Raw genomic sequence first — 11,515 nt, 5'->3', positions numbered from 1 at the left:
TACACTTGATATTAAAAGCTTAAAAGAACAATTTACTACTAAAATTTCATCTTCAAGAGGCAAACAACACAGGAAAGGCTTCAAACTTCGCGGTAACCAACTTGCTTGTCAATTGATGTACAGTAATTTGCTACAGTAGCAAGATAAAGCTATCCGAAGTTACAAACATAGTTCCACACTGATCTAGAAAAACTAGTCAAGCAGTATCCACTAGAAAATAAGTAAGGGATAAAAAAATAAAATTAAAAGATTCCACATGAATGACATATTGACATCTAATAGCATCATCCTCACACCAGCCAGACTAACAAAAAACTAAGATTCAACTACATGGTTTTTCCCACTTTTTTCTTTTCCTCTTTTTCCCCCTCTTTTTTTTCTTTTTTCTTTTTTTCTCTTTTTTTTGTTTTTTTGTTTTTTTTTTTTTTTTTTTTTTTTTTTTTTTTTTTTTTTTTTTTTTTTTTTTTTTTTTTTTTTTTTTTTTTTTTGGCTTTTTGTTTTTCCGGAAGAGAACTCTAAAGGCTCAAATGTCCGAGCATAGAAACAACATAAAGACAAGGCCTCTCGCTTAACATTGCAATACAACAAATATGGATACCTGATTAAAAGCAAACTAACTTGAGAAACAGTCCACCTAAAGGATGAACGGACAATTTGTTAGTTCTAAAAGCATCTCTCTGAAGATAAGAAATATGCAAGTACCAGAATGTCTCGAACCAACTACCACAATTGGCGTAATGAGCATAAAGAACCCATTGGAAAGAACTGAACATAATGACTCTCAGCATTCTCCTTCAGCTACAATTTGACATTATGGAGAATGCAACCCATTAGCCCTGTACACAAGAGTAGCAAAGAAATAAAACACGCATAAAAAAATGGACATCCAATGTTCATGAGTAAATGAATATGGAGAATAAATTGCAGCGTAAGAAGATGAATCATGTATTCTTAACACAAACAATACGGAACAAATCATTTTCAACCAAAAATAAGAGGTATCGAGGAGGGAAACAAAACTGAAAAAAAAGGGAGTTGCAACAGCAAGAATTGGCAATTACAAATAAAGAGGAATGTTAGGAACACTAACCGGTAGAAATTGTTATGCACATTAGTTTAGCATGATGCATGTCATGTGTATCCTAAGTATGTAGATAATTAATGATGATGGCAACAACAAGACTAGTTCGACATTCGTATTTGACATCGAGTATAGGCAGACATGCATAATCAATCCAGAAGTGCATAAGCATCTTCTCTTCAACATCTACCTAAAAATCAGTAAAATCTGTTTAAGATATTCAGAACCTACCTAAAGGATACAATGTTTACTTCAGACCACATATGTAACATAGCAAACCCTACATGGTAATTTGTTACTAGTAGTACCTTGTGCATATACTGTACAAGATATCATTTTCTAAAATACTAATAATAATCATCATAAATAAATGAATAAAATAATAATAAAATAAAATAATAAATAATAAATAAATGTACAACACTTGAATATTAAAATCAACTAGCTACTAATGCAAATAATATTTAAAGTTATCTGTACAATAGTATATGCCCAAAGAAACAAAAGAAATAAAATACAACAACAATACTATATATACCACACCTTCACATCAGATGCTCCAATAATCTGTAGGGGTTGACAGGATAACCGGGTGAATGCTTATGTCCACATTTGAGCAGGAGCATCCAACATCAATGGTGGAATACCATCCAAATTATGCTATCAATTTGCATAGGTATGGTTTGTAAATAAAAAGGTTGTGCTAGTACACCTCATAGCCAACCTACTCCTGTGCACGATCTAAGTATCTAATGTTTCTGACACAAGCTTTTTTATACAACAAGACTGAACACAAGCTGATGGTCAATGTGAATACATACTTCCAAAAACATGCAACTCGAATGGAAGCTAAACAACTGTGCGCATAAATTAGCACAGATGTCTGTAATGATGATCCTTAACTCATTCTACAACAACCAAAAAGGGCCTGACTAGATACATAGATCTAGGACAACCAAAGAAACCAAATAAAATCTGAATCAGACCTCATTTTTGAAGAAATAGAAATAAAATATTGATATAAATTATATTAGGTAGCCTGCTTTCAATAATAATGATCTTAATTATAAACCAAACAGTGGGACTACAGACTTTAATTTAATTTGGTATGTGCACATTAATACACGTGTGACATGTACATGTGGTATGAGAGAATAGGAGAGAGTTTCCACGTACTCGTTAAGCTAGTATTTACAGGCGATCTTTTCACCAATTCTGAAGATATGGAAATTGTAGCCTGAGATCATCTGCAGTAAATAGCCTGATCTATCTGAGCAGGAATCTGCTTTATTTCAGTACCCAGTTCTTGTTCAATCCTGTATCTGTTGTTAGGCAAGAATATTTCAGATGTGATATATCCTAAGAAATAACTTACAATGGAGATTGAAGTAGGATAACTTACAAGTTGAAACGGTCCTCATAGGTGATCAAATTCACTGCTAAACCAAGGTGACCAAACCTTCCTGAACGTCCAACCTACACATCAAATATAAACAAATTCTCAATGGAGAAGGTAGTTAACTCCATCCACAATAGTTTAGATCTTTGTTTCTAGATTGTGGCGTGCCAGAGAAACGAGCCCATGTCAATTAACACTTTACCCTAACCAAGTGATTGCACATTGGCTAATGTAGACCCTTTAAAGAAACCCTCCTCTATCCTAAAAGATTATACCCTGACAAGTTAAACAGTCTATCATTAACTTTATTTTTATCTTCACCTGAATTTCTGGGACAAGAGCCTCTTAAGTCAAGTGTAAATGTCTGAAAGAAAGCGTCTAGCAGTTTTATTCAGCAGTTGGAAGAGATATACATGAGGGCCCCAAGCAATGGTTGTTCATCTTAGTTCCAAGTAATGGAAAAAAGTTAAAAGATGGCACTTCAATTGCTTTTTTATGTGCCATACTCCCATATTTCCTGCATAATGGGCTACAAAAATTAAATACTGGAATTTAGTTACTGTTCCTTCCTGTTCCACACACTCGCATGCAACCAAGCAAGCCCCAACATAAGGCTGCTTCCAACTCTGATTGAATTGTACTTTACCTCTACAGAACTCTGCGAAACTGACATTAAAGCTGTCTTCCGAAGATAAAAAGCAAGGTGGACCAAAAAAATTGACATAATGGATTTATTTTTCTTGGTCATCAAAAGGGGAGGGATCAGAGAATATTAATCAAATTTCTTGCAGGTCACATATGCTATGCTAATGACGTTGTGGACATGAAAGATAAGGATATTTTTTGTTCAATATTGCTTCTACTAAATCACACAGCCACCATTGATTTTATATATTACACATAGGAAGAGATGCATACTGAGAAATAAATTCCATACCCTGTGTAGATATGTCTCTGAGTTCTTGGGGAAGTCAAAGTTGATGACAACATTAACTGCTTGAATATCAATACCCCTTGTAAACAAATCTGAGAAAACCAAAATCTAGATCATGTTACTATCAAAGGAACATCTAATTATGTTTCTTCAATAAAAATCTATTTTATTTAAATAAAATAATATTCACGATCTTCTCCTTTAATTTGATCAGTACAAATTCGAAAATGGCACACACTGAAAAAAAAGAGACAACACACATACACCATCAAGATGCCTAAACCACTGAAAATATAATTAATTGAAAAGTTTGGGAGTTTGTTCTACTACACCTAGTTACAAAAAGGACGACCAAAAACAACAATCTGACTAGATTTATGCTAGAGCTACATATACTTAGAACAATGCAATCTATCGTAATTTAAAACATTTCAAAAATGTTTTTACCATAGTCCGATATGTGTAGTTGCTAACTGTTGGTCTAATCAAATGCTCGAGAGAAATGTCCATTTATGGGAATATTTAATCCAAAAAATTCTTGGTCATGATAAATTTATGTGAATCTCAGGGTACCACCTTGAATTTTGTATATGTAATATCGTAAAGAGACAAATGTGAAAAAACCATAGTTTGGTGCTATGTTGTGCAATGTGATAAGTGATAACCGATTGGCATTATTTAGTACCGTGTATGTTTATTAATCTGATCAGGAAAACAGAGAGACTGGATCAGTATACTAGCCAGAGCTACAGAACATATGCTTTTTTTTTTAAATTTAACAACGATTGTACCTGATGTCATGCATTAAGAGCACTTGACAAAGGCATTCCATGAAACTATACGCATGCACACGGATCACAATAAAAAGAAGTAAAATACTCCGTAATTCCACTCAGTTACTAATTTAAGTACATGTCATCATTATTAAAAGTGAAAACAGGTTTGTAAAAATAATATCAATATAAAAATGGTCACTGTAACCAGGACAATGAAACAACAATTGCATCAGGTTTTACCTGTGCAAACAAGATTTCTGCATGCACCATTACGAAAGTCATGGAACACTCGATTCCGATGATCTTGCAACATCTTAGCATGAATATAGAAGCAAGAATAGCCAAGTTCAGTGATCTTCTTGGCCAATAATTCAACCCGGTTGACAGAATTGCAAAATATAATAGATTGGTTGATTTGAAGCTGAGAACAAGAACAGAAAACCAGCAAATTCACAGTTTACAGTGTGCACCAGTGTTGCTAAGTAAATTGATAGTAAAGATCAAACCTTTGAGAAAAGGGTGTTTAGGCAGTGGACTTTCTGCCTTTCTTCTACAAATGCATAATACTGAGTGATTCCCTTTAGGGTCAGTTCATCCATAAGATTAATTATATATGGTTTAGGCAGGTATCTGTCTTTGAAATCCTTCACGGTTACAGGAAAAGTTGCAGAAAACAACAAAATCTGTCGATTTGCAGGAAGAAAACGAATAAGCTGCTCTACTGAAGGTAGAAATTCAGGAGATAGAAGCTTGTCTGCCTGTGACAACAAGTAAAAACAGATGCATAATGAGCGAATCAAAAGATGATAAACTGGAAGCGTCCAAATAATGAAGGATAGTGATCACAAATAATGATAAAATATGCATCAAGGACAGAGAAAACTTTTAAATGTTTCACAAATATAAATCATATTATATTACAAACTATGTTGTGAATTCATCACCTAATTGCTAATCTAACACTATTCCAAAAATATGTTGGATGTTAAAACATTCCTTCCAAAAATGCCCTCAAACTATGTGGACAATTGTAAATGTGCTCTTCACATTGCCATGGGTATTCATGTAATTCGAGTATTTTGATGATCACATACATACATGAATATACATTACATACAAAACCATAAACATTCAAATTATCAATGTAACTCCACTACTAAACCATACATTAATTAGTAAAAGCATTTTTGTAGACTAAACGGAAGTTCGAGACTCATTACCTTCTGGTTCTAGCTTCAAAATCTTAAAAGGCGCAAACCAACATAGAATCAAGTTCACCCTCCTAGTTCTATCTTGAGTGGTCACCATAGAAGTTTGGTCCTCTTATGGGTCAAACTATATATGCAAATGTTTTAACTTTTAAAAAGGAAAGCAAAAAAGATTGCAAAACCCCTCGATGTGCATTAAACTAACATCATAAATGATTATTAACACTCATCTTATCATGCATCAAGACTACTTCCCCATTTAATTTTCTTCCTTCTCTAGCTATTTTCCCTTAAAAATACGCTGTCAATGAAGGGCCTTCTCCCCATAAGAGATTGTTCTTTGAAAGGCATGTCATATTCACAAATATACCAGCCAATATTTTCTCCTGATATAACATCGTCTTAATGATCATCAGCATTTATTTTATAGTTTAGATTTATTATTGAAATATTTCCATTCTTCCATTGTACAGATCAATGGACAAGAGCTAGAGGGTTCATGGATGGCATCCATGTATGTGACAAGTAAGAAGAATGATATTTTCTGGATATGTATCGTGTGTTTTTATAAACATATTTAATAAGGTACGGTTAAATCAATACATATTCGCTTTTCTGTTCGATAACTTATTATGGCGCCAAAACAATATAAAGAACAAGGGGAATCAAATACATGGAAGGTTAGGGAGAAACTCAAGAAAGAAATCTTAAAGCCAGGTAATGATATTTTTCTTTTTTCAAGCATAGTAATATTTCCTCCTATTTTAACATCTTCTTTTGCTTTTTCTTGAAGTATTTCCATCCATTGTGCATATGGATGGCAGCTAGGAGATCCACTGACGACATCCATGCGTGTGGCAAGCGAGCAATTGCTATTTGTTTGAAAATGTATTATGTACATATTTCTTTTTAGTTTAATAAAATAATAAGGTATGGTTAAATTGTATGGTTAAAACTATACAATCAAAGCTCAAACCAAAAACTAATTTACGTCGCGACAAGGAAGTTGAAGTTATCGGAGTAGAGGAATGAGGATGTCTGTCGTCTTCTTTCAAAAACGAATTTGCCTAAACACATGTTAAAGCAACTGCGTTCATCTATATTTCAGCTAGAATTTTGAGAATTTGTATTAAAATAAGTTAATTTGATGCAATTTTGATTGATGGATTGAAGCTTGAATTTAGTTTTTCCTTCTGAGTGGAATATCCAATTCTGAGACTACAATAGGTTTTTTTTTTTTTTGCTTTGATTGTAACAATCGGGATTTTGATTTCTACAAAATGGTCAAACAAGCATGTCTACGTGCAATACATGTACACTATACTAGTATTTGAAAAGCACAAAGTACAAATTTTGAGTGGGAAATTTAATTTAATTTGGATACTCAAACTTGACATGATCAAATTACCTCGTCCATAATAAGCATTGAACAATCCTTCAAGACGCAAACACCTTTCTTTGCAAGATCAAGAATCCGACCCGGTGTGCCAACAAGCAAATGGACAGGTTGATACAATCTCATGATATCATCTTTCAAGCTAGTTCCTCCGGTGGTGACCATAACTTGAATCTGCAAATGCTTACTGAGTTCCTTGCAGACTTGTGACGTCTGAAGAGCCAATTCTCGTGTAGGAACTAGTATAACAACTGGATCACAGAGTTTTTTAATTAAAAAAAAAGTAAAAATCAACATCCTGTAGCCTAGTAAGAGAACAGCAAAAAGTCATAAATGCTAGCAAAAAAAGTTAAACAGTCAATAAACTTCTATGCAGTAATCAAAATATCATACACATTAGTATGTATCTAATAATATGAGCTAGCAGGGATAAAATGAACCTAAGACTGTATACATGAAGATTAACTATGCACTAAAGACAAGCTCTATCTAACCTAACAGAAACAAAAAACATAACAGTGAACCTTGAATAACATTGTTATCTTGATCGATCTTTTCTAGTGCAGGAATACAAAAAGCAGCTGTCTTTCCAGTTCCATTTTTAGCTCTAGCAAGAATGTCACTTCCGGTCAGAGCGATTGGGATGCTCTCTTCCTGAATAGGAGAAGGACTTTCAAAACCCTTCTCATATATTCCCATAAGCAGCTCCCGCTTAAGAAAATAGTCTTCAAACTCATTTCCTTTAGAAGCCGTTACATCCTGAAACAACACATATCAAAATTACATATATTAAACATCAAGTAGATGTACATGAATATCAAAAAGTGAATCATTAATAAGTAACTCTTGATCCACAATCCTTTAAAAGATAACAACAGGCATTATGTCCATATTTCATCAAATAACAATCATCATGTACAATATACTAGACTAGCCGGCAGCTGCTACTTAAAGAAAAGAAGGATAATTAAAATACTCTATTCAGCTAGGTATATCAACCTTTATTACTGAAACTACCTGCCCGATGCAAGTCCATGCAAATTAAAAGGATTGAATGTTCAACAAGCTAGCATAAATTACAATGATAACACTGATTGATTAGGGATCCGGCCATTAAAAAGATTGCAGTAGCCCTTTTCAGCAATGAGATATAGGTGCAAACTTGTATCTTTTTAGGCCACATGTAAAACTCACATCTTGAGAACACAGAGCCCTATAAAGGATGTTTTCCAAAACCATGGACAAGTGAAATCCAGCAATTATAAAGTACAACTATCAGGATGACCACAGGTAAAGATGTAAATGTTACTTTTGCAATGGTGTAAATGTGAAAGATGACAACTGGCATTCAATACATTTACTTTTATGTTGTGCATGCATTGGGTTGGTGCTCAGAATACATATGACAGAGTACATGCATGCGTGTGGGCATATGTTGTGTAAAACTATGATAAGTAAGATGCTAGAGATGCAATAACTGAAACCGTTATACTCTCATGTACATACATACACACAGACGAAAAGCCTTTAGGCTGCTGTTATTAATACCACGACAAGGTTGTGGGTCCAACAGGAGAAAAAGTCCAAAATTCCCAAGTGTAAAGAAAGGAAGTTTGAAATATCTTTATCAGTCTCAATTTTGATTCACTTGTATTGGTTTTGATATTAGGAGCTTTCAAGGTTTTGCAAGTATCTGACCAGAATTATCAGTACATCAAATGCATCACCTTAGTCACAAAATTTCTATTCAGTGATTTCTTTTTTTACTTTCCCCAAGATAACATTGTCAAATTAAATTTTTTTTACTTCAAACCTCACATTTCCTTTTGTATTAGTCATTATTAATCACTACTGCACTTTGCACTTTCCGAAAACAAACAAAACAACAAACTGTACATAATTCACCATTTATTACTTCCAGCCAAATCCTGTCACTATACAGGGTTGCAAGTAACAGAAATACTGGATAATAAATTGCTACACTGACTCAGTAGATGCAGCAATACAGGTTGTATTACTCTGTAAAATAATTTAAATAGTTTTTCGCTATAAATAATAAAATATATACATGCAAACTGATTCAACTGCTAGTCAGATTTGCGGTTTACAATGGTGTTAAAAAGATGAGCTTTATTCAAGCACATAAAATTACTACTTGAAATTATTTTATTTTATTTTTTTGACCTCATGATTAGCACTGTTCCCACATCATAAAATTTCTAGTTCTGACAACAAGTTGAAGAAGAGTCCCTTCATAGACAAGAATCCTATCATAAAGACGATGGGAAAACCACAATCTCCTAACAAATACAATACTACAAGAAATTCAAATTTCCAATAAGGCCAAATAACTGAAAAATTATCCTCACCTCTGTTTTGTAACGAGTATCACGTGGTGGTATCTTTAACTGTGCCTTCCAATCCGGGGAGCTAAAAGCATAAAGAAAGAAAAAGATCAAATTTGAGATGATAATAAAGAGTAATAAATGGAAGAACTTTGGTTTTAATGCTATGTAGTTATCTGTAGAAAAAGAGTAAAAGCTTGCAAGAAATAAAAAAAGTGCTACAATTTAAACAGTAAAATCTACCTAACAGGTAAATTTTTTTATTTAACCCGCCACACACGCCACATGTGCAGACCATCTCACTGATTGTCCCTCATCTTTTCCTCACTTTGACTCTACATCTAACTTAATTGCTTCAACATTCTAATAAGTGTGTTTATCTCTTATCCTTTAAAATGTTGGCACTCTTATATCTCAAACATTTTCATTTCACCAATGCCAATAGCACTCGAGAAGGGCCTCTTGAAATCTAATATGCTTGTATCTCATGCTTAACCAACAGCTAAACTGAAAACTACTAATGACAATATCTTGAAGAAAAACCTAGAAATTTATATTAGGCAGAAAAAAAATAAAAAGAATATTGCCAAATATAAGATAAATATGAAAGACTACAAAAGTAAGCATATCTAACAGTCATAGTGCAGCAAGCTAGACAAAACTTTTAAATGCAAAGTTTTATCATTATACATACCCAAGAAATAATGGTTTTAATCCATGATAAGATCTCAACGTGTTAAAAAAACAACTATTTAGTTTATATGGTACATAAATTTTACAGGTTGCATAGAGCAATATGCTCAGCGACAGATTCTAGATAAAAATTTTACACAGGTAATAGGAAAATGAGTATAACTCTGAATAAAATCTTCGCTAGCGAAAAAGTCAAAGAGTGATCTTCTAAGTCGGTGCTATCTATGCGCCATGCAGCTGCTAAGTGACAGGATCTATTCTCCTTTTTCGAACAACATATACTCAAAATTTCAAAATATATGGGTACCAGAGCAAAAGGTCGACTGAAGGTTTGAATCTATATATAGTAATGATTATCAAGCAACTAAATCACTAATAGATTAGCAGTAACAGCAGGGAGTAAAAGAGCAAGAAGAAACTAACTAAAATATTGAATAAAAAACACTAGGTCAAAACAAGGAACAATTTTTCTGAAAATTGAAAGAGAACCAAATATTTCAATTTGGCAGCATCAGTGCTTGACAGGATGTGGATGCTAGTAGCAATGTTTTAGAAAGCACTAGACACTTCTAGGCGCCAGACCAAGCCTGGTGCCCAGGCATCTAGGCAAGCGCTTAAGCGGCAAAAACATATCCTCACTATTTATCTAAGATGGACTTGGGTATAGAGTTTTGATCGGGTTAGATCCATTTTGACTGCACTCATTCTCTTCATCCGTTTTTTCTTTAATCCCAGCATAATTCTTTTGAATGCTTGAATTTATTTGTTTTCGTCAAGGTTTTAAATGTTGGATGTTGGGTTCATGTCGGACGGCTGAAATCCATGTCGGATAGCGAAAATCAGGGATATATCGGGGGACATGAACTAAATATCAGATTGTCATATCAGGTGGTGCACATATGTATAATATCATGTCTTAAATGTAATCTACGCATTCTTAAATTCACTATAAGCATAATTTATAAATTCTATAGACTAAACATATAAAAAAGTAAATAATATATGATGTTTAGGGTCACTAACCGATTGCTTGGGAGTTTCTAATTTCAATTTAATTTCAGCAACAACTTGGTACAAATTCAAAAGAGGGAGCTGACATTAAGGAGTGTCAACTGTTAAGTATCTCACTACCTCCTATGCATTAGCATTTAAATTTGTTACATTTCAATTTTATAATTCACTTACTAACTTAAAATTAATTTTATTTGACAGGGGAAATGATTCAAGAGGGAGAGATACTGAGAGAGAGAGAGAGAGGTCAGGGAGGCTTACCTAACGACTGAAGCTGAGGAACTTCGGCTTCCGATGGCGCAGGAAAGAAAGAGAGGAGAAGGCGACGCCGGAGATCGAAGGATTTCGATGACGCAGGGAGGTAAGAGAGGAGAAGCTAGCGATGTGAGGAGAAGTCAGCAATGTGAGGAGAACGAACGCAAGACGAAGAAGATGAAGGCGGCTGTTAGGTTCCCAGTCGCGATAGCCCTAGGGTTTTTTTTGTTTTTTCTTTTGAACGGGTTCGTTTCTGTCTATCGGGTTCGAAAACAGACCCTTAACAACACAACAGGTCAAATGGGTTTGGGTTTTCATCACTAAACACAAACCCAATAAGTGAAAAAAAACTTTAAACCGATAATAGAGCATATCGACTAATTTTCTGAAAAATCGGTCGATATGTCTGATATGTCC

The 11,515-nt window shown here is 33.9% G+C and overlaps 1 protein-coding gene across 1 annotated transcript in view; it reads right to left on the bottom strand.

The window, feature by feature from the left end:
* LOC109836911 (DEAD-box ATP-dependent RNA helicase 6-like) overlaps positions 67–11,515 on the bottom strand; it is a 15,499-nt gene continuing 4,050 nt past the window's right edge. Inside the window, exons 2-10 of the mRNA XM_020404953.1 lie at positions 9,164–9,224; positions 7,319–7,553; positions 6,807–7,045; positions 4,697–4,948; positions 4,431–4,611; positions 3,418–3,506; positions 2,484–2,557; positions 2,258–2,403; positions 67–836 (exon numbers count right to left, since the gene is read on the bottom strand). Coding sequence (XP_020260542.1) covers positions 2,325–2,403; positions 2,484–2,557; positions 3,418–3,506; positions 4,431–4,611; positions 4,697–4,948; positions 6,807–7,045; positions 7,319–7,553; positions 9,164–9,224 — 1,210 coding nt within the window. The 3' untranslated portion in view covers positions 67–836; positions 2,258–2,324. The remainder of the gene's footprint in view (positions 837–2,257; positions 2,404–2,483; positions 2,558–3,417; positions 3,507–4,430; positions 4,612–4,696; positions 4,949–6,806; positions 7,046–7,318; positions 7,554–9,163; positions 9,225–11,515) is intronic.

The sequence above is a fragment of the Asparagus officinalis genome, chromosome 4 (genome assembly GCF_001876935.1).
Source record: "Asparagus officinalis chromosome 4, Aspof.V1, whole genome shotgun sequence".
In the NCBI taxonomy this organism is placed as follows: domain Eukaryota; kingdom Viridiplantae; phylum Streptophyta; class Magnoliopsida; order Asparagales; family Asparagaceae; genus Asparagus; species Asparagus officinalis.
Note: the sequence above shows the minus strand (reverse complement) of the source record. Positions and strands in the feature narration are given on the sequence as shown.